This window comes from Taeniopygia guttata, chromosome Z (assembly GCF_048771995.1).
Source record: "Taeniopygia guttata chromosome Z, bTaeGut7.mat, whole genome shotgun sequence".
NCBI classification, from domain to species: Eukaryota; Metazoa; Chordata; class Aves; order Passeriformes; family Estrildidae; genus Taeniopygia; species Taeniopygia guttata.
In genome coordinates, this window is record NC_133063.1 from 33,210,575 (window position 1) to 33,234,555 (window position 23,981).

General features: G+C 38.2%; 1 protein-coding gene across 3 annotated transcripts in view; it reads left to right on the forward strand.

Annotated features, from left to right (window-relative positions):
* Positions 1–17,224, forward strand: part of SUSD1 (sushi domain containing 1) — a 51,350-nt gene extending 34,126 nt beyond the window's left edge. For all 3 annotated transcript variants that reach the window (XM_032744334.3, XM_072922924.1, XM_072922923.1), the window contains 5 exons: positions 6,554–6,647; positions 7,722–7,977; positions 9,461–9,500; positions 11,558–11,651; positions 14,396–17,224. In XM_032744334.3, coding sequence (XP_032600225.1) covers positions 6,554–6,647; positions 7,722–7,977; positions 9,461–9,500; positions 11,558–11,651; positions 14,396–14,534 — 623 coding nt within the window. In that variant the 3' untranslated portion in view covers positions 14,535–17,224. The remainder of the gene's footprint in view (positions 1–6,553; positions 6,648–7,721; positions 7,978–9,460; positions 9,501–11,557; positions 11,652–14,395) is intronic.
* The last annotated feature ends 6,757 nt before the right edge of the window (positions 17,225–23,981 follow it).

Below are 23,981 nucleotides of genomic sequence, written 5' to 3' on the forward strand. Positions count from 1 at the left end.
TCTTATTCTGTTTACAAAGCAATTGATACTGGTGACACAGTCTATGCTTTACAGCCAGTGCTTTGAAAGAGGAATAGAACTCTGATTTCCATACTGTTTACTTTGGGTAGGTTGCTCAAAGAAGAGAAACAATGAAAAGTAAACATGGTGTCTTCTGTCCGACATTCTAGCTGAAAGCACCAAAAGCACCTTGCTGAGTTTTCCCTGACCAAATTTTCCTCCTCTCCCATGGCCAGGTACTGTGAAGTATCTTCATCTTGGTGCATATGAGCCTACACATATGTAGCCAGCCACCTGTGCCACAGAGCCCATTAAAGCAGTTCCAAGTTGTGCAAAGTACCACTACACTTGGCCAAGGTCCAGGAGGAAGTGAGATGCAGGGTGCTGAGCAAAGGCAGGGGATATAGGGAGTGGCTGGCACTGTAAGCCTGGGTGCTCCCCCTGAGAGTCCAGCACAATTCTGCACCCCTCTGCTTACCCAGGCAAGGTCCTGTCGTCAGCTGAGGAAGTGGGATGAGAGCAGTGATGGCTGTCGGCAGGGTCCCTTTTTCACTGGGGTTAGGAGTCTGTCATGCCAGGTCCCCTCTTGTGGAAGGACCAGACAGGCCTCTAACCCAAACACCCTGAGCTAACAGCACTAAGCTCCCATTCTGCTGCCAGACTCTCAACACCTCACCCTGGGTCTGCAGAGCAGCAGATGTGAGCACTCAGCACATTTCATTTTGTTCCTGGAGATCACAAGGGAAAGGCGCCTCAGGAAGAACTGGAGCAGAAGACAAGCCATGGAGATGTTCAGGCGGGGATGAGCCAGGAGATGGGGATCACCCCGGCTCACCCACACACGTGGCAGCACGGTCGAGCGACTGTGATGCGCCCTAGAGACAATCCGTACAAGAAGCAGCGAGATGTGGGCAGATTTAGTTTCAAAGGTGGAGCTCCCAGCCCAGAACTGGTTCCAGTGCTCTGCAGCTGGAATCGGGGCCTCTTGGGGCCCTGCTCCGACACTGAAAACACCCAATGGGGCAGGAGCTGGCCCCCGTGTGCTGTGTGGCTGCGAGTTCTCACTCGCAGTGAGGGCAGAGTGGCAGGTCGCTTGCTGGCATGGAGGAGACCGAGAGGTGCCAGCCAGGGTCCCCTGGAGCACGTCTCCCCACTTTCGGCTTTCTGTCCTAGCCCGGGACCGTTCTGCTCTCGAGGATGTGCTGGCCTCAGGGGAAGAAAGGCCCCTCTGTGCAGCAGAGCTCAGCTTGGTGCGGGAACCGGGCCCAAGGCACACACTGCAGCAGAGCTGGGCCTGGCTGGTGACAGCGCTCTGGCTCCGTCTGCGCTGCTGCCTTGTGAATTCATACCTTTCTCATCATCAGCTGGATGGGTGACATTCAGCCACAGAACAGGAGAACAAAGCCACAGTCAGCGGAGGGAATCACCAGTGGGATTTCCAGAAATGACCAGTCTTTAAAGCAGATGAAAATTACTTTTTCTGTGTATGTCTTGATTTATTTATTTTCCTTCCTTCTTTCTTTTTACATAATGTTCCTCTCTAACTGAAAAATCTCTTGTCACTCTGTACTAGAACATTTATATTTAAATATGTACAGTAAAGTTAATTACTCTTTGAACAGTAATACAAACAATAAGCAATGTTTTCTGTTGTATTAATATCTCTACATTATTTTAGTTTTATTTTTACAGCAGTATTTTTTACTTCCTTGTTTTAAAATTCAGCAAAAACCTTTAGGACATAAAGCCCTCAAATAGCCACATTATGCCTAAAAGGGGCTGGAAATAAATCCCCATAGACCGGTGTCTACAGAGCAGGCATTTGTTTATCTCAGCGCTGGTGGTGAGGAGATATCTCCACCTAACTCACCCACCTTTGTCAAGTGCTGTGGTATATTTATATAGACAGTATGGCTTCATGTCACTATGTCGCTACAATATCATCATATACATGCCGGAACTAATTTACATTGTATGATCGTGTGGTTATAAAAAGCTCTTTTGCACTGTGTTTGCATCGCCCCCCCCCCCCCCCCCAGTTTGGGGGTCATCAGGGGTCTTTGATGAAGGCTTCCAAGGTCTTCTTCACATTTGAACTTTTAATCTTTGTCTTTGGAGCATGCAGAGTTAGGATATTCCTTGTCTGTCTCATTCTAACCTGCCTAAATTCTTTGTTTTGTGGCTAATTGGCTTAACATTTGCCAATTTCTCATTAGTACTGTACTTATCTATCTCTGAAGCTATCCACCTGGTGTGGTTTTTTCTTCTTTTTTTGTTTATTCAGCATTGAGCAGCTAGTTAACCATATACTAGCCATTACATTGTCTAGAAAGTTATTTATATAAGGTTATATAGGTATAAAATGTTATGATTCATGTTATATAGATATAAAAGGCTATGAGTCAGGTTATTTACATATAGAAAGTTATGATTCACTTTATATAGATATATCAGATTATGTCTTATAACTCAAGCTATATAAGCATCTTGTGACTTTGACCTGAGTTATGTAGGCTTCGCAGGAAAGAAATCCATTGTTTGCAGGGAATTAAGATAATGCAAATGGTCTTGTTTCACTAATGGGTTGTTTTATTTAAAACCTAGTCTTAAGAAGAGTCTTTGATTTGGATTCTTTGAAGTATCAAGTTTGGCGAAGAGTTACCATTTGATTTTGGACTTTGTTGTTCAATTCCATTACTGTTTTTAAAGCTTTGTCATTGCACTTAAAGTATAACACCAAGCAGGCTTTAGCTCCAGCACTGAGGCATGTGATGATTCTCAGTGTTGCTGCAGCAGGAAGCACTTCCTGGCATGCACTTTATTCCCTGTAGCTTGCCTTCCAGTTCAGAGAGAAAACCAGTAGATGGATTCTTATTGTAGAAAATTAGCCTTTATATTAAATGTTCAAGTGTTACTAACTGCTATGACAAGAAAGTGCTTAGAGTAAAACAATCTCCGGATATAGTTCATTTTTTGCTATGCTCTTCTCTGTTTTCCTGATGTTGTTACAGATATGTTAGTCTGTTCTGCACTTGAAGACTTAAAAAATTTAATTCTTTCAGAAAGGCAAAGTGCTAACAGAATGTGAACAGAGTGGAGGATCTTGATTTCTTCACCTAGTGCAAGTCCTTGCTTCTCTGTAGTATTCCCCTTTTCTCTCCAGCTGCTCTGTGTGGTTCTATTTTTAAATCTGGTAATAACGTTGACCTCTCAGCAGACTTATTTTTTATTATTATATTTTTAGTTGTTTAATTTCTGGCAAAGTTCTTATTTTATTAAAAAAATCAGAGTGGGCAAATACTGCATATGGAATAACTCCTTTAGAGTTTATTTTCTGATCTCCAAAAATTAAAATATTCCTTTAAATTTTATTATTATTATTATTATTAGTAGTAGTAGTAGTAGTCCTTCACATTGCTACAAACTGTCCACCCTTTTTATTAAAACAGATTGTCTTCTGTATGCTTGATGTTTAATAATAACTAGTATTTTTTACCAGAAACTAAACAGAGCAAATTACTCCATCCTTTAACAGCACTGTGTGGTTTTTTTTCAGATTCTTTTCTCTTTTACTCACTTACTAGGGCTGTCAGTTCTGGAAGGCTACTTATTTGCATGATTTGTATTTTCCTGTCAAATTACAGAAAGCAGAAAAATCAGTTGTTATGCCCTTAGTATCTTCTGGTCACCTGAGTCCACATCTGTTTCCTCTTATGCTGTTTATCTGTAAAAACAATGTAAAACCATTGCATGCAATGCACATTCCGGCTGGCATTAGAGAAGAAATTCCCAAGTTTTTCTTGGAAATTGAAAAATTCTTTAGAGAAATTAATAATAGTGTCTTGTGATGATAGTGAATGTCAAAGGAAAGGAGACAGAAGAAGTATACCAGATAAAACAACCCTGAGAAATATATTCTCCTGTCATTCTGTCTATTGACGGTGTCTGTGCTAAGGAATCATTGAAATTAAGAGATAATTTCTGTCTATTAATTAATATTTGCTTAACTTTGCAAAGTGCAAAGAGGCTAAAGATTGGCTGTCAAGTATTAGTTGTTAATTTATGTTGTTCAGATAGAAATTCTGCCTGTACCTTTTACAGTGTCTGTGGTGGCAGAGGTATTGAAAAGAACAGGAGCAAAGACTGTGTTCTTGCAGACAGCTGTGCAGTACGTTTCATTAACTTGGAAAACTCTCAGAAAGGGTTTTCTGCCCTGACTCTACTAGGGGGAAGCAAGTAACTGTAGAACAATTGCTTTCAGAGAATCATAGAATATGCTGAGAAAAAACCCATGTGGACCGTGAAAGTCCAACTCCTGGCCCTGCACAGAATATCCCCAAGAGTCACACCATGTGCCTGAGAGCATTGTCCAAATCCTTCTGAGGGTATTGTCCAAATCCTTCTTGAGCTCTGTCAGGCTGATGCTTGGACTCCTTCCCTGAGAAGCCTGTTCTACTGCCCAGCCACTCTCTGAGTGAAGAACCTTCTCCCGATAGCCAGCCTAAACCTCCCCTGACACAAATCCAGACCATTCCCTCAGGTCCTGACCTCTCATTGGTCATCAGAGAGCAGATGTTAGTGCCTGCTCTTCTGCTTTCCCTGAGGAGGAAGATGTAGGTCATCATATAAATCTTACTCTCATTTCAGTCCTAAATGTTCACAGCTGGTTTCTTCACTAGCAGTTCACCCATAGCCTGATTTTGAAGATAACATGGTAAAGGAAACTACCAAAGCAATTTATTTGGGTAGGTGAGCTTTCAGGAGGTTCTCCTGAGGATGACTTTTATCAAAGGGCAGAAATTTTTCTTGCTAGGGATGTTTGTATGGCCTGTTAGCTTTATTTTGGGCACACTGGATTTAAGTTTTATCCCTTCACAAGTTTCATCTGTGTTAAAGCAGAGGTCATACAATCTTTCAGATTTCCTCTTCATATGTTTCAAACCCGAAATTTTGTTTGCCTCATGTAAGAGGATTTCTTTATCTATCTCTTCCTTGTATCCTGTGAGCTGGTTTCACACAGTTTTGTCACATTGATGATTGGAAATTCAGGCACCATGAAATGGTTGCACATGGGCCTTGTGTACCTTGGTGATACTATTCTAGTGTTATGTAAGCCTGTTTCTTATGCCTTTTAGAGCAACCTTTTGTATTTTTTCTTTCTGTTGTCATATTGGTGCCTAGCACTCAGAGATGTACTGATATGCCATTCCTACTACTCAAAGGCTATTAGAATATTTAGCATAAATTCTTGTTAGAAGCCTTGTATTTTGTACTGGTGAATTTAATCCCAGTTTTGAAGAGCAGCTGTTAGGGTGGTTGAATTCTTCTTTTGCAAAATCTCTGTATTTCTAACATTGAGCAGCAAAGTTCATCTGTAGATACTGGGATTTTGCACCATGATTGTTAACAAAATGCTAGTAGTACTAATCTCTAATAACCTTCCTGCATCCCAGTACTTCTGCTTTAACATGATTTTCTAGCTCCCTTTTTAGCAGTTACTTACCCTCTTGATAGTTTTGCTAAAAATCCTCATTTTCTCCTGCAAAACTAATGATTTTCTATACTTCAAAGGATAAGTGCAGTTATTTGTATTCCAGCTCTTTGAAAAATCCATGCATCTCAGCAATATTTTGCCTGATGTCACTTAACTTTGGGAAATCTACATTGATTTTCTTTTGTTTCTCTTCATGCTATTGATTATTCTTTCTAGGTCTGAAGCCTTGGTGTTCTGTACATAAGCATTGCATTTGTTACTCTTCAGTCAGATACCACATTAGCAGCTTGATGCACTGGTGTTCAAAAAGCCTAGCTGTACCTGTATTTACCTGTGCAATTCTTTTAGACTTCTGGCCTGGATGGTGTCTATGCTTCACACTCTGCCCCCTTGGCTGTGCATACTGAAGCTATTTTCATTTTTGCTTCCAGGATGGTAGTGGTAATTTCCATATCAGTGTGCAGCTGTTGTAATTTCCATTGAAATTAGAGGAAGTACTATTTGTTCAGCCTTGACCTTGATGCAAATTCACACTAAAACAGATTAGAGTTCTGTATCCATATTGAAATCCAATTTAAGGGCCTGGAGATTGCTACCTGACTACGAGCAGTATTTAAGGAAGTTGCTTTCTTGAAAGTACTTTTGGCACTACTAAATTCTCCTTTATCATACCATTGTATTTCTTGCAATGGGCTGTATGAACAGTTTCAGATTTTTCTTCTCCCTGACCATTTCAATTAGTCTAGTAAATAATACTGCTTCCTCCAACAAAGATTTCATGGCTCATTTCTCTGTAGTCAACCATCATTTTTTGGCATCTCTCTTCTTCCCACCTAGTGGAAGTACAGGGGCTGCCCATGATCATATTTCCTCTGTGTTTTGCTTGGCCAGTTTATGTTGCCTACAGGCTTTAGCTCTTTGGGGTTCAAGGCTCAAGTGAGGATGTTTTGGAGGAAAAACTAGCTAGCAATTGAAAAAGGAACCGAAAAGTTGCTAGGAACTGATGCCTGAAATATTTCTAAAACATTTCTGAACCACAGGTGTTTGTTCACTTTTCAGATCCCCCTTTCCCAGAAGTAGAATTTGTTGCAGTTAAAGGTTCTGCACCTTTGCTCAGACTCCGTAAAGCAGAAGATCAAAATGGACCAATCAGGTTTGTCTGTGTGCTATTCACCCTTTCAAAGAACATTTTGCAGATTCATGTTAAGTACAGATTAGAACTGTTTTGGGTAACAAGATTTTTTATTTTTAGCAATGAGAAAAAACTCGAACTGTACCTCCCAGTTTCTCTCCCCTTAGCAGAATACTATTTAACCTCAGGCTTTTTGCTTGTTTTCTGGAACAAAATCCTAGTTTGGATAATTGTGAGCTTTCACCACTGGCTTTGTGGTTTAATTTTGTTTTTCTTTTCTCTTTATCCACAGTGAGGTTACAGTAGGTCTTTACTGATGGATACAAACACACCTCTACTGATGTGATTTTTCTTTTCCAATGAACTCATGCAGTACATTTCCCCTCCCAGAGCCGGAGGAAATAGTGAATAATATCTTTATTTATGCATATGCTGAAGTACTGTTTTCACAGTAGTGTATTACTATCAAAATGCATTTCTAGAGTAAAAGGATTTACCCCTTACTGAGTGCTGTTGGTGACAGAAGGAACAGGTAACTCAATATTACACTGAAGCAGGAAATACTTGAAAGTTAGTAACATCTCATGGAATGGCTGGTGTAACAACATTAATGAATAGTCTTCCTGCAGTTGAATATGATAGACTAAACATTGTTTTGAGAGGTATGAAGACAGATTTGATTAATGTTTTTTTAAATGGTACCTGTACTCTCCTCCTTTCAATAGAAAAAGTCTTGTTTCTTTGAACTTACAAGTAATTTTTGGAAAAAATATTATTTCATAGGTGAACTTCAACGTGAGGAGGAGGAGATAATCTGAAGTATGTCAGTCTTATGTTCTTCTGTATATCAGTAAGCATATAGCAATAACATGAATGTGATGAGGAGACCCAGCTCCAAGATGCGCCTGCAGTGCATTTTGTGAAGTGGAACACACACACAGAGAAATATTTTAGTATAAGTGTTTGTATTGGACATTGTTAATAAAAAACAGTTAAGAGGCTACAAATAGAAAAAAACAGTATGATTATCTGATGCTTATTTCATTGAAATGAGGGCTAATATTTACTTTTGTTGTTGTTGTTGTTTCACTCTAGTCTTTATCAAGTGATTGTGCTTCCTCTGGATTTGCAAAGCACTTTTATTTGCGACTCCTTTGATGCTACAGCTTTCTTTAGTAACACCACTGACATTAAAGGATATGTGGCAGCTGAATTTCAGGCGAAGGATGTTGCTGATAATATGTCAATTGCTCTTGGAGACAGACATTATTATGGGAAGTTTTATAATGCTCCTTTAAAGCTGGGAGAAGAGTATTGTGTTTTTTTGAAAATAATAAGTGAGTGGAATAAGGTAATGGATGTTTTAAAACCTCTTCTTTACACCTCTTGAATGAAATATTGCTGGGGAAAAATGAAAATGTTAGCTAGGTATTCAATTTTTTTATGATACTTCAAGGATCTCCTAGCTGACAGAATTAGATTAAATCTGAAGCTCTTTAAATATCTCTTAACATTCCTTAATGGTACTTATGTCATTCTAATGGTGAAGCAACTCTGAATGCCAAAAGTCAATCAACAGAAAATAATTAAAAATGAATGGCCATCCCTGCCCTCAGTAATTGAAAGTGTCTGTATTGAGCTAGAATTTACTAAAAGAGATTAGTATGAGAACTTGAAAATCACTCCTTAGCAATGATGAATTCACCCATTTTCATTTTTAATGAAATATTTTATAATAATGTCCCAGTACTCCAAATGACATAGAAAAAAATATTTTATCAGATGTTGTTATCTTCCAAAAGACAGTGAGCATCAGTTCCAGTTCCACTGAGAAAGCCTTATGAAAAAAAAGTATACTTTTATCATTAATTTTTTATAATTTTAAAGTAAATATGTATTTTTAATTAGTAATAAAAAGTTTCTAAAATCTGCATATCATCTCGTATTTCAGTTGTATCTATCTCAGGAGTCAACAGTTTTAAATTTTTGTATAATATATTTTGTCTCAGCAGTAGAAAGTTTTTCTCTCATGGGACAGGGGATAACTCCTTGTGTGCAAAACAGTTCCTGAATGTCAAATGAAAAAACTGAACTAAGCTAACTCAAAGAAAGAAACACCTAAACAGTGCCTCATCTTGCCATCAAAATAGAGTTTTTAGGACTTTGTGTACACAGCACAAAACAAGAAAGCATGCAAAAACTGATCCATAAGTAACTTATAAATAGTTCTCTACAATTTTGGAAACCTACACACAGATCTCAGTAAATTAAAACAGCTTCTGTTAAGAAATAGTGAATAAATTTCTCATTTATGCATATTCTAAAGTACTCTTTTCATAGTAGTATTTTACTATCAAAATGTATTTCTAGAGTAAAAGGATTAACCTTTTAACTGTAACTGCCTCACTTCCAAGTCAGTGAAATAAAACAACTGCATCTAATAAGAGGATTCTGGTATCTACTGATCTGTGCAGTACTATTTAACAGTAGTCTGAGAAATTTTTGTAGCAGAGATGAAGTGGTTTCTGATCCTGATAAAAGTCTGTTGTTTGTCATAATTTTTTAATTAGTTGTGTAAGGGGAAAAGTAGGAAAATGACAGTAGAAGACATTTCATTTCATGAATGATGTTAAGTTAATAACATTGACATCCAAAATATCTTGGAATTTGGACAATGAACTGTATTTATAAAATACATATTCATAGAATTTCATAGAAAAATATGCTCTGTGGAGCAGGATTGTTAATCAATTTTTTTGATGGCTGATCTTTCAGAGTGTTAGTAACAATAATTTTTTCTCATGAGAAACAGTGATTTTTGTTTTCTTTTTTAGGTAAGAACACAGTCCTGTGCTGTTTGGGCACAAATTAAAAGTAAGTCAATTCTTCCTTTAGTAAAAAAGTCTAAGTTGTCATGGCTTAGCTTGGCAGCATAAACTAATAATTTCTGTGGCTGTTTCTTCGTCATTCATGATCTGTTGACTTCAAGGAATGAAAATATTAGAGACAGGAAATTTTCCTTGCTCTTCACTATTCCATTCCAATGGATTCAGCAATCCATTCTAAAATGGACTCTCCTGTTTTCCCCTGATTTTCAGTGTTGTTATTTCTGTGCATCACATCCAAATCTTTACAGCAATTTTTCTGCACAAAGGATTTGAAGCACAGAAAATGTGAAATTTTGGAAGCCTATTTTAAATTGGCTTAAGGATTTAAAAAATCAATCAACGAACAAGAACAACAACTAAAACTAAAACTATATTTAAAAAACCTACACAAAAATGAAAAAAAAAAAAGAAAAACAAATAAAACCCCACCCAAAACAACAAAATACAAAAAACCAAACAACAACAAAAACCACCAACACAACGCTGCAATATGTTTTAGCTATTAGAGACCATATTTTTTATTTTAGAGTGTTCAGATGGTCCATCAAGAATTTTACAGTCTTATAAAAACCAGAAGATACTGTGCAAAAAAGAAAAATATGGCTAATTTGTATACTGGTAAGTATAGTTTCTTAAGTATACAAGTGGCATAATTTTAAAACCCTGTAAATTTCTCAGTGTGGTTTTATTTTTATTTACTTTTTGACTTTAAAATATTTCCATAAGTTTACCTCAGAGGAATTAGAAATCCACTAGAGATCATATTTCCTTCCTTTCTACCATAGCTGAAACTACTCTTCACTGACCTCATGTCTCAGCAAAAGCAAACATTTGCCTCCCCTGACAAATAAAGCACCACCACTGGAGTCTCCTATGAGCCCTAGAATCTGCTTCTGTGTTGAAAATCTCAGAAATTTGAGTTAGGAAAGGCAGTAGTGCTGGGAAGTGAGACAGTACTTTGGAATGATGTCAAATCATGTGGTGCATGGAGTGCTTGAGGTGCACCTCCTCCATATCAAATTATCACTATAAGTGATCTATCTTATGGTGACAACTCTGTTTATTTCTAGGTTTTCTTTAGTTACTCTTTAATTACTCTTATGACCTAGTTCCTTTACCACCACACTTAGAGTATAACATAGGCAGTTCATTGTGGAGATTCTGCTAAGTTCAAGGGCTCCATAGGTTCAACAGTTCCGTTGCTAGGACTGTTTAGGCAATAGCTGTAGAATAACTCTGGAAAGACAGAAGACTCTTCTTTTCTGAATTTGTCATTTATCAACATGCAGCGCATCATCAAAGACTGTCTTACAAACAGGTGGATTTTGTTTTGAGTCTAAAAGATTGAGCATAGGAAGAACAGAGCAGGACAGCTCAGGCCTTTGGCTTTTGGTGTAAACCCATTTGCATTCATATTGAATGGACATATAGTCAACGTGTCCTTTACCCTAATGTACTTCTGCAGCTGGAGAGGCTGAGAGTATTTTTGGCTTGCTGAATCCTTTGAGAAATATTCCTTCATTCAACTTGTGTGGAAGGCAAATCTGTAAATTAAATCTAAACCAAATGACCCTATTTCAGGTGCCATCTAGCTAGACATTGTGTGATAGATTGTCATAAAAATGGTAGAAAACTGTATTAAAAGCACACTTTTTCCTGCTACAAAAAAAAAAAAGTTAAATGAAGTTTATGGGTTTTTCATGATATGCAGTCTACAATCTGGAGGGAAGACAATTCTGTAACTTTTATGGAGGGCTGACATCTTCTCTAGAGATGTGCAATTTGCTGATGAAAACTGGTGTTATAGTGCTACAAGGGCAGGTATATCTTTTACCAAAAATGAGCATCATAATAATTTTTTTAATACTCCAATTAATCTTTATTCCTCAACTGGATGGTAACTACCAAGTAGTCAGCTCCATTACTGTCATTCACTAAACCATAAGTCCACAATCTGGGTTTTGTTGCTATACTTCAGCTATGAGCAGACTGATGCTGCACTATTTGGTTGGTTTGTTTGACTTGATTGATATTTTCTTTCAGATTTACCACCCACTCTGCAATACATGACTGCTGTTGGATTAGGGTCAGTGGCTGCTGTCTGCCTTATATTGTTTGTGTCATTCTCCATGGCACGGTACGTGGTGTTGCTGCCTCCAGTCTTGCAATCGTCCTTCATGTGTTTTTCCTTTTCAGATAGATTTTCTTGCCAACATACTTGGTTTAGGCATCTTGGGTGCTTAGAAACTGTAATCAAGGGTGCTTTCAGTGGCTGCTAATGCTATCCATTTCTTGAGCTGATGTCCTCTGTATCTTTGCAATTACTGGCAACACATCTGAAATATGTAGGGCTTATCTTAATAGAGGAAGAATTTAAGACAGTGAATAGAATCAGGACTTTAGTACAGAAGTATTCTGATTTATGGGAATTAAGTACATGAATTTATATGCTGTCAAAATGTTGATGCACTTTGCTTATGTACAGAGCTAATTTTTTGTCTTCCCAAATTTATTCAAAAGGCCTGAAAATAATTGTTTTACCTAAAGGCCATGATAAAAACATGTTTAAAATTTTTAGGAGATTTATTAATTCATGTTTCATGATCATTCAAGCAGGGTCAATAACTTCATAACTGTCTTTCTTTCAAAGTTAAAACAAATATGCAAGTCATGTACTTGTAAATGCCTCATACATGTAAAACCTCTTCACTAAAATCTATGTCTTTGTTATTGTTTCAATATGCATATCTACAAGAATAGTCTTCTGATATATTTCCCTTGAACAATCAGGAGCCTCCAGCTTGGGGACTATGAAATATAGCATTGATTGGTTAAGCTGCTTATTTGGTGCTCTGAAACAGAAGGAATTAGTAGTATATAGGACTGAAGAAAGTAGGTCTATTTGGATTGTTTGTGGTTGTCTAAATTTCAAATCAGTTCTTGCAACCAAAATTCTGAATTAAAGGTTCCATGGTCTCATATTTTTCTTTAAGTAACTAAATAAACAGATCTCAGGCTTCCTTTAGCAGCAGAATGCAGTGGTAAACTTGAACTTGCAGTCTTGGTTGTTTCTGGGGAATTTGAAAACATTGTCAGAGTCAGCTTTGATATTTGAGAAAGAAGAGGCCTTTACTGTCTTGATTTCTACAGTAGCTGACTCCTGGCAGAGGACTTATTGCAGGAGAAAAGGGTTTCCTGGGCTCTCATGATATGAAAGGCTTCTTAGTTATTTCAGTCTCTCTGGCAAAAATGTGGCAGAGGGATATTAGCACTTTTCAAAACTATGTCAAATCAATTAGGTTCACAGTGACTGGAGAGTGATTTGAGATATGAGACAGTACTGGAAGAATCATGTATGAGTATGAGCCACATGTGAGAGAGTGCAGAGAAGATAGACTCTGAACTTCCCCTTCAGCCTTCTTTCAAAAGGAGTGAGAGAAAATGAAATCCTTAGGGAGCTGATCACATTGAGTAAATTGGATAATGGTGTATTGTAGGGCACAAGGACTTAATAAGTCATCAAGTATCTTTTAGGCCCTTGATCCCATGTGCAGAGAAATTTTTTAATCCATTCTCCTGTTCTAAGGAATATCAGACAGAATCATTGACAGAAAAAAAAAAAAAAAATTAAAATCCCAGCAGTAGGCAGAGAAGGGAAACCCTAGATGTCTGTTGTGATAATGCTCACAATGCTCACAAAGAAGTATCTGTAATATTTTAAATAAGAAATGTGCTTTTAGTTATAATTATTCATCAGCTTGAAGTATTTCTTAATAAGAATGTGATTTGAAAACAAACCACGTGAAGTCAGCCTTATGTCCTATCCAGTTGTAAAACCATGGTCCTGTTTTAGACACTATATTCCAAGACAGATGTGGTCCAGCAGGAGAAAAGGAGAGTGGAATTTGATAAGAGAGACCTGAGATCTATTTAATCTAAATGTAAACAGGGCATTCTAGTGGCGGGTTGCTTAGCCTGGCAGAGAAATTTTTGCCAAGAAGCATAATATGTAAATATACAAAATTCTGCTACATAAAGATCAACTTTCTCCTGTTGGTAGTGCCAATTGCATATGTACGGCATACCCATGTGCTTCTGAATTGTAGGAGAGAGAGGCATGGGAACAAATTGTTGTGAGTGCAGCTTCTGGGTGGTCAGCAAGAGGTTAAACAAACTTGTCAGTAATGAAATAGCTATGGCTGATCTTGCCGTGGTGTCAGGTGAATGGTCTTGGATTATTTCTTGGGGTCCCTGTAAGCTTCTGTCACAAAGAGCCACTGTATTCAAGTGCTCACCAGCTTGCCACATATCTGCTGCCTCAGGAATTATGTTTCCACAATGGGTCAGGGTGTGAATTCCTGCTAGCGTGGCTGCTGACAGCAGTTCCAACTGTTCCTTAATAAGTAAAAGTGTGGAACTGCATTCACAAAGTAAAATCTGACTTCTGATATCCTTAGATTTTATATTTTTCATTTTAAAAAGTGCATTAGCCCATAGTTGTTATTATTAAAGTCGCTCTTCATTCATACACCTCGCTCCATTCCTCTTGCTTTCTTTTGTATGTGATGTCGATTCATATGCATAAAGACAGTGCCAGAACTCTAGATTTCTGAAGATCTGCACTGGGCATCAGTGTTGTTGATGCCAAGGTTAACACTGTCAGGTAATCATCTGATAACCTGTGGGAATGCTTTCTACCCATCTCACACTGGCTGTAGTGATCAGGATATGTAGCAGCACCATGTGTCTTCAAAAACCTTCAGAAGCATTGTCATATATCAATCAATCAATACGAGCAATACAAGTTCCCTGTCAGGTCTGTGCTTGAGCCTTGAATCATTTGTAAGATTTTTTTTTAATCAGAACTTTTTCCCTCTCCAGCTCTTGTCTCCACAGCTCAGTGCATCCCCCACCTGCTGCTGTAGCCTGTGAAGCTGTACATTTATCTACCACAGTAGACATGGCACAAGCAGGGATTGCATCATCATTCCTAGAGACTGAAAGTGTCTCTCTTCTCTGATGGTTTATTCCCTGAAGTCAGCCTAGAAAAAAAAACATGCTCTTCTTTTGAAGCCAGCATGTGTCTGGTATCTGCATGTCACAAATGTACTACAGCATGGACAGTTTAAATGTGTTTGTCACTGGAGTGAGATGTTTATTGTCTTGCCTTATTCCAGATGGTGTGGTGTGTAAAGGAGAACCTTCTCTCATAAGCAGGTTATCATGCATCCCATGTGTTGGTCACAGTCTTTCAGCTGCATGAGTGCCTGATAATGAGTGCTTGTATTGTGCTTGATTACATGAACAATCCCCTGATCCAGCTGAGACTGGATCAGTTTGAGGATTAACTGCTACTTTAGATACCTTTGCACACGTAAACTGGCCTATTATGAACAAAAATACAAACCTACCCTTATGTGAGGTAAAGTGCATATTGTATTTCCAATTGCAAAGGTAGAACACTTCTGTCTGTCACTTACAAGCAAACATCACTTGTTAGCCTTGAAGTTGCCACACTGAAGTAGTGTCAGCAACTTATGTGTTCCAGAGATATTGCAATCATTGCTCATAGCAATTAGCAGTAATTGCAAATAATATACCACTCTATAAAATTGCAGTTTGCTCAAAAGCTTCTTGCTTTAATGGCATGTGAAACTAATTTAAGGAAGGACTTCCCTGTGTTAAGTGCAGTTTTGTTAATCTCTGTTCTATAATTACAGCTGAGTAAAGCCATTAAATCAGTGTTTAGTTAACTGGCTGGTGTCTAACTTCTGGTTAGAGTCACTTAATAAAGTACAATTAACCAATTTCCTATGGCATACTCACAGTTAATACATTTTTTTTCTTCTGTAAGAAAGAATTAAGTGGCTTTGATTATTTCTACTCATCTTCAGAAGTTTCTTTGTTATATGTTAGCAAAAAAGATGTCAACTAGTGAAATAAAAAAGCAGGAGTTTTGGTTTTGTGATTTTTTTTTTTTTCCTGAGTTATGTGTCGTGTTTTACCACTTTAAATATACGCTGCACATTTTTGTAATTGTTAAGTTTCTGAATTGCTAAGATTCTGATGCCTACTGCTCTTATAATTTTAGATGTTCTGTCTCTCTATAACATGTAATTAGGGTCTTTTTGGGTTTAAAGTGCAACAGCAGATTTCATGGTTAGAAGCAAAGAGGAGTTACAGCCAAAAAGAGTTTTCACTTGCTTCATCCAGCTGAGAGTGCTTTTTCCAGGTCTGGGTAGATACCATTTCTGTTATCCAACATTTCCAGAGCTGTCCTTCAGGTTACTAGTTAATAGCTAAGTAACGCCTTTGTCTACATTAGGGATTAAAAGTTGATAGCATTTTCTGTTGCTAATTGAGAAAGAATAACTAAACTGTTCATACTAGGAAACCATGCCTTAATTTTTCAGTTTCTCATGTGTAATTAATTCACACACATTCCATGCCTAATTCCCTTTCTCAATGGAATAGATTGCAAGGTTTAACATAGAGTATGAACTGCATCACTTCCAGTCTCCTGCTGTTCCGGTCCTCAGAGAGAGTTCATGAGCAGCTGTTCCTGTGTAAGGGAGAGCTGGAGAGGCTGGAAATTATTTAGAGAGGAAGATGTGCCATCCTTTGTGAAAAAACTGAACTTCTTTTAATGCTCTGCTGAAACAACCAGAGTTCCAGTATGCGACACTTGATCAGGACTGTAAAGTCCCTCTTGTCAGTGGGTATAATTGGAAAACTGGAGGTCTTTGTGTAATCTTCTGTAGGTTATTTCTTTTCTGTGTGCCTCTTATTTACCTAAGTTGCTTTTTCATAAAGTAAAGTTTTCAGAGCAAAGTTTTTTTCTTACAAAACATCCATACTTCTGCTGGTTGTTAGATAACATATTTAATGACTGATTTGGTCATCTCTACACAGTGTAGCTTCTTGAAATGCCAGAATGGACTGACAAGGGAGACAAGATGAGGCAAGGCTCTGTTTCATCTTCCGTTTTTCACAACAGCTACAGTTCTGCAAGTTTCCCTCATTCCCTCTGTCTCCCTTGTCACTCTTGGCAGACCTACCTGTGGCTGTGAGCCATTTTCATCTGTGTTTATCTTATTACTTACTACTTCATGTGTACTTATCTTTCTTCAACCTGTATCTGTTTAACTTAAATGTAGAAAGGATAGCAAACTAGTTTAACCTTGCCATCCTCAGATAGATATGCAAATGTTAACAGTTTTTTTGTTAGACCCTTGCTTTTCTGCTGAACTGATTGCAGTGTCATAACCACATTCTCATGTTTCCAGAAATTCTAGAGACATTTCTAGTACCTTCAGTTAACACTGAAATTTGCCCTTTTTTTTCAATTTTTTCTCTGCTTCCTTGGATACTTTTTCCACACCCAGGCCAAGTAAGGTTAATTGAACTGAATCTACTTTACTTTTACTGCTGATCTGTACTACTTCATGGTGCTATGTTGAAATGTGCTATATTGAGAAACTCATTGGTTTATATCCATACCAATGTCTGCACTACATGCAGAGTGTTTTAATCCTCTTTATAGGAAATAGGAAACTGTTAGTCCTGGATAAACAAGTCTTGTAAGCTTGAGTGAAACTATTTTTTCTATTTTATTTTATAATTGTGAAGTAACACAGGATACTGTAAAAATACAACACTTAAGCAAGAAATTGTGATGGTATATCAAATAAAAAAGGTTTTATTGTAAAACAGTTTCCTTTAAACTTTTTGGTGAAATTTCTTTATTTTGGGCGTGATAAGGACAGCCATAAGGCAGCCAGACTTGTTTGTTTCAGTATTTATATTGTCAATCAATTGTACAAACAGGGCCAGATAAATGAGCCGGTGTCATGGTTTTAAGCCCACAAGTCCATGGAAATGAAACACCTTACATCCACTCCCTCCGTCCTTTCCTTCTGCCTGCAATCCAGTGGAAAGAGGAGGAAAATCAAAGTAAAACTTGCATGTTGAGCTAAGAACAATTCTATAATTGAAAATAAAGTAAAATACAATAATAGTGGTGAAGAAGAAGAATAGTGAAAAGAGAAAAAACCAAGTGATGCACAATGCAATTGTTCACTGCCCGCTGACAGGTGCCAGATCCTGAACCCAGACTGGCCGAGCTTCTGGGTAACTCCCCCCAGTTTATGTACTGGCTATGACATTCTGTGGTGTTGGAATATCCCCTGTCCAGCAATGCTCCCTCCCAGTCTGTTGGGTTTTTTGCATACCTCTTCGCTGGCAGAGCATGAGACAAGGGAAAAAGAGTCCTTGATTAAGGATAAACACTATTAGCAAAACCCAAAATATTGGTGTGTTATTAACACCATTCTTATTCTAAATCCAAAACACAGCACTGTAACAGCTACTGAGAGGAAATAAATTCTACCCCAGCTGTAACAAGGACTGCCAGTCTGCTTCTTGTTTGTGTATGTTCTCAGATTTAACTATTCTCAATTACCACTCCTATTTCCAAAATCTTGCATTATTTTGTGAGGCCATTTCATATTCAGCATGGTTCAGGTAGAATGCAGCATGATTCACAGGTCTCTAGCTCAGCTGAGAGGATTTCTTCTCCTAGTGATAGAACTGCTAGGAAGTTATGAAATTCTGTGAAAAATCTAACTATTGCAATCCTTTCAAGGAGGGAACTGTGTCCTTGAACCATACACTGAGTAGATTCTGTGAAATTAGTTGGTGATCTCAGTGCTGAGCTCTAGTGCAAGGGAATAAGTGGCAGTGTTGCAGTGTTGCAGAAGTACTGCAGTTCCTAGCAGCAGAAGAATGACTCTTTGGACAGCACAGACACGGTCCTTTCATTTCTGACAGCGATGAGGTCTGAGGAGTTGGAGCACAATGATTTAATTTGTGGTATTGCTACTATGGAGCTATTTCCATTTTGAAGTTAACAAAACGGCACCATTACAGCCACAGAAGAAAAAGGGGAGACTTGCTCTGGAGTTCTCTTTTTCCTCCTTCTCCTCTTTCTCAATTTTTTTGTGTATTTTTTCCAGAAATAGTGCCTTTGTTCCTGCAATCTCACAGTGGAATATGGAACAACAACATTTTATTAGTGTTTTCCCAAACTTGAGACAGCAAAATTTATGCAGTTCAGTTGCAGTTGGTGTTTTATGTTCCCTGGAGTCTTTGTTGGATTACCATGTTGTACATTATACATGCATGATATGTATATACCTGTGTGTGTGTCTGTCTCTGTGTGTGTGTGTGTGTGTGTGTGTGAGTGTGTGTATCTTGTTCTGTTTGTGCCAGTGCACTTAACTAGCTGAAGATACAGTCAAAATTTCCCAGCAAGAGTGGAGAAACTTGGTTTTCACCCAAAGACTATAAAAATGCTAGTAGAATGAGAAGCAACAGAGAAAGAATTATAGAAATAAAGCAAATTCTTAAGAGAAAGTAATTTCCAAAGGCCCAGATTTTCTTGAGCAGCTTTTAGCGTGGGATAATTTAGCCTGGTTTGGTAACAGTTCATATAAAAGTCACTCCTCCAGCCATCCTGGGAGAAGTTAAAAGGCAGCAGACTGGTGAAGATGTTCTAAGCTAATGACCACAAATCAGCTGTGCCAATACATTAAATAAAGACTAATGTAACAAGAACAAAGGGTAGGGTTGGTTAAAGCCCTCTCTCAGCTGTCCCTTTTAACTGTGTAAAATGGCTGTCTCAGTTTTTCTCTTAGCTGATGAAAATGTTAGAAAGTTTCATTTTGTTTGATATTCCTGTGAATTCTTACCCATTTTGGGTATTTTATTTTCATGCATTCATTTGTCCAGTCCTTTCCTATAACTTGGAGTAGACCTTCATGCACAGAAAAACAGAATTGGATCACTGTGGAATGCCAAATTAGAGGCAATTATAAATATCTGCTGAGAGGGATGGAGACAAGGCAGGAAGGTTTAACACATTTTTTGCCTCTTGTTCAAATGGAGGGGTTTAACAAGGGGGTCTCAGTACCCTCAGCTGGAGGGTCTCACCATGACTGTGAGAATGAGCAACTCCCAGTTGACCCTGAAGTTGTGCAGGATCTGCTGCTCAAGTTTAACATCTACAAATGTGTGGGACCTGATGGGCTTCCTCAAAGAATTAGATGATGTGAATGCAAAACCTATCTTGATTTTTGAGCAATCTTGGGAATCCAGAGACATCGCAGCTGATTGGAGCTGATGAATGTTGTTCCCGTATTCAAAAAGGGCAGGAAAGAGGACCAGGGAAACTACAGGCCTGTCCGTTCAGTGTTCAGTAAAATTATACAAAGATTATTTTGGGAGGCATTGAAAAACACGTGAAGAGCAACACAGTCACTGGTCAAAACCAGCATGGCTTCATGAGGGGAAAGTCTTGCTTATAAAACCTGATTTCCTTTCATAACAAGGTAACCCACTGAGCTGACCAAGGGAAGTCAGTTGATGTAATCTTTCTGGATTTCAGTAAAGCTTTAAATATTGGCCCTCCAGTATTGAAAAGCTCTTCGGGAGAAAATGTCCAGCTCACAGCTGAATAACCACGTTATGTGACAGGTGAGCAGCTGGCTCAGGGGTCAGGCACAAAGGGTTACAGTGAATGGGGTGACATCAGACTAGTGACCTGTCACTGGGGGTTCCACAGGGCTCCATCCTCAGCCCTGTGCTCTTCAACAGCTTCATGAAGGACTTGGACAGACACTGATTTCTTCTCTGTGGTAAGAACTGACAAGAGATGAAGAAATGTCCTGAAGCTGTGTCGGGGCATTTAGGTTGGGTATTAGAAAAAGGTTCTTCACCTAGAGGAGAGGTTGAGCACTGAGCAGGCTCCCCAGGGGAATGGTCACAACACCAAGCTTGACAGAGTTCAAAAGCAATTTGGAAAATACTCTTGAGCTCATGGTGTGACTCTTGGAGACAGTGTTGTGTGAGGCTGGGAATTAGACTCAATGATCCTTGAGGGTCCCTTCTACTCGGCATATTCTGTGATTCTATGAAACAGTGCTTCAACAGCAGTTCTGCATTTTTACAGTACACCAATCTCCAGCTGGCAAATGAATATTATTATTACTATGTCATCATACAGCATGTTTCAGTATGACGATTTGAGTGGTTTATGGCTTAATGAAATCTGGCTCCTAGTTCAGCTAAATACTACCTCAATCATGTTACTCTTCATGGTTTCAGTCTGCTAGATGTTCATTTTTATTACAATAAAACAAATTTAAAACTTGGCCTACATCAAGGTATACTGAGCAATTCATTTTTCTCCCCCAGATTTTCATGAAATTCCTTTGAATTTATGGCATCACCCACATTCTCACTCTGTGCCATATAACATGGTTATCTTAATTTAGTGCTATGAGACATATATTTACATTAGTTTAGAATCTACTGTTAGGCTTTAATTCAAGGCAGGAAGAGGAGACCAGAGAGGTGAACACACTGTGGTTTTTTTTCAATTTTGAAACAATTGGTGTAAGAATGTTTCCTGGTACAGCCACAGCAGTGTTTACAGACTCTTCAGCAGGACTGTTACTTATCCATTGTTTGTCTACACAGGAGGTCAGTCTGAAGCAAGGTATATAGGAATTTCCAGCTGCATATTGCCTTTGTACAATTTCTTTCACTGTTTGAAGATAAAATGCCATACTTTATGTATGTGTGTTCCTTCTTGAAAGACTTCTCTTTTTTTAATCTGTCCAACAACAGCATATGAGATGAAATAAGATTGTTGGAGTTAGTTTAGGATCTTTTGGTCTGCTCTGCTTTCTGCTGGGACTCCTGGGTTTTTTTTTCATTGCACAGCCTGATAATCACCACAAGGCTGTTTAATAATTTTCAAATAAACCAAATTATTAAACCACATTTTTCATGTATTGGTTTTTGGCATTTAGCAATGAAAAGCCATGCCATCTTTGACCAGGTGCAGCAAGTATTTCTTTGTCAATTATACGACTTACTGCAAGCAGCAGCTCTAGCTTCACCCAGCTTCATCCTCCAAAGCAAAAAGCAGAGTTTATACATTGAAAAAGGGCTGCATTAAGGTGACAGAGTAAGACTTAAATTACAATGATTTTGCAATCACAGGAGTGATGAACTCAAAACAAGCAAGCAAGAATAGCAAGCTAATGAGAGAAGCATCCAGTGTAATGCCATTTAGATGTCACTTGGTTTTGTGTAAACATGTCACAGCAGACAGGAGTAAAGCAGTATGATAGTAAAATACTTTTGCCTCCTGGCATTTTATCTAGTACTTGGACTTTCCCTTCCCAGATATGTTCCTTACTAATCTGCTTTAGGTATTGATTAATTGCCTCTTGTGTTTAGTCATATCCTTTTCTTTTAGTTATAAGCTTCCTCTGTATGGGCAAAACTGCTGCAGTTGGAATATGCTTCATTATAGGAATGAAGGCATGGTGAAAATGGTTTCAAATACCTTGACACAGTGTCTGGAAATGACAATACTTAAAAGAGATACTATTTCTCAACAGTCTAAATATCAGGTGTTGATTTTTAATTTTTTTAAGACTTCCAGCCCTCTTAAAAATCTTAACTCAGCAGTCATTAAGAACCTGCAACTCTTATACTGAACTTCACTTCTATATCCCTTTCCATTTTTAAGGTATATTTTCCTATGAGTGGCATATCAGTCAAGACTTAGAATCACAGAATCATAGACTATCACAAGCTGGAAGGGACTCATACAGATGATTAAGTCCAACTCCTTGCTTTTCACAGGATTACCTAAAACTAAACCATATGACAATGTTTAAGAGCTTCTTGAACTTGGACAGGTGTGGTGCTGTGACCACTTCTCTGGCCTATTCCAGCGCCCACCCTCTCACTGAAGAACTTTTTGCCTAATGTTAAACTGAAACTTTCCCTCATGCATCTTCATTCCATTTCTTTATCCATTTCCCTTGCTGGTCACCAGAGAGAGAGATCAGCATGTCCCCCTCTGCTGACCTCCACTGCCCTTGTTCATAAGTTTGGGATTGGTGTGTCCAAATGCTCCTTCTGCACTACTTGTTGTAAGCAGCTGTTTCACAGGTTTAGGTTTTCTAAAGAAATGACCGTGCTACAAACTCTGTCTCCCCACAATAATATCTTTGCCTACTGTCTCTATTAAGGCACATTCAAGAGCAACAGGAATATTAAAATTGTGTTTTGAGTTTGGTGAAAGCAGGCAATTGAGGAGGGCAAGAAAACAGCCTCTCTACTTGTCAGACCCCAGAGAATCTACTGCACTAATAACTGATATTCTGCCCAAGCTTTATAAAACGTGGAATACAGTAGAATCCCTTGCACAGTCACTTCTGTCTCTTGCATGCAAACAGCAATGCAAAGCTTTTACTGCTTAGTATGTGATTAGTCTCCTGTGCCTTCTAAGAGCTGAGTTCATTTAATAAAACTACTCAGTTATGTTAGGAATTCAGGTCAGTAACAAGATACAAATCCAAGGAAAACTAGGCTTGATTGAAGCCAGAGTTCATAGAGCTGCTTGTTATCTAAACTCTTTCAGCATCCCTGCAGACTGTTCTCTGCAGACTGATTTAAAGAATTATAGAGCAATGGGGTTTTTTCACTATTCATTTGCAGTCTGTTAATTCTTAAAACCTGTTATGAGAATCAGAAAATCAGTGGTGCTGGAGGTGGCTGCCATAGTAAACCATAGGAGTGTTTCTCACTAGATAAGAACAATGGTATTCTCTGAACACATCTATCTGTATTTAAAAGAAAAAAAATTAATAAAAGTGCAATCTTTCCATAAACAGGTTGTCTCTGATAGTTGCTAGTCCACAATGATGACACATAAACAAAAGGGCACTGGTTTTCCCCAACTCTGATCTTCTGGGAAACATGGACACAGCACAAACAATATCTAAGGAATATGTAATGCATGGAAAAGCTAAACCCTGGTGTTCATATGAATAGAGGAAACAGGTTTATGCAGAAATGCGTAACTGAACAGAAGATTTTAAGAGTGAATCAAGATAATGTTTAGATTCTTTCGGATTAAAAAAAAAGCCTTTGAGTCTCAGATATTTACAGTGGGCTTTCCAAGATGTCTACTAAAACCATTCATGGCCTTACCCATTCTTGTTCTTTCAAGGAACTGTGCTGAGAATGAAGGTAACATGTCTGTAACACATTGTATGAGAGGCTGCACATTAAAGGTCCTTGTCTGTGTTAGCAGGAACTTATTACTGTTTTTGCAGCTTGTAGTTTATATGCTAAATTTGCTGTTGCCTGACTTTAGCAAAAATGTGCTGATTTTTAATTATCTAGGGGAAGTCTTCACTTCAGCCTTAGCTTTCTCACAGCTGGAGAAATCTGATTACCATCTGCTGGAAAATCACAAACAACAAATGCAGGTCTTGAAACTGCAAGAAGCAATAGTTTCCTTTCCTGCCATCCACAAATGCAAATCACTATAATTAAGCTTTGTTTTTCAAAGTATTAAAAGGAGCTCTCAAAACCAATAGGA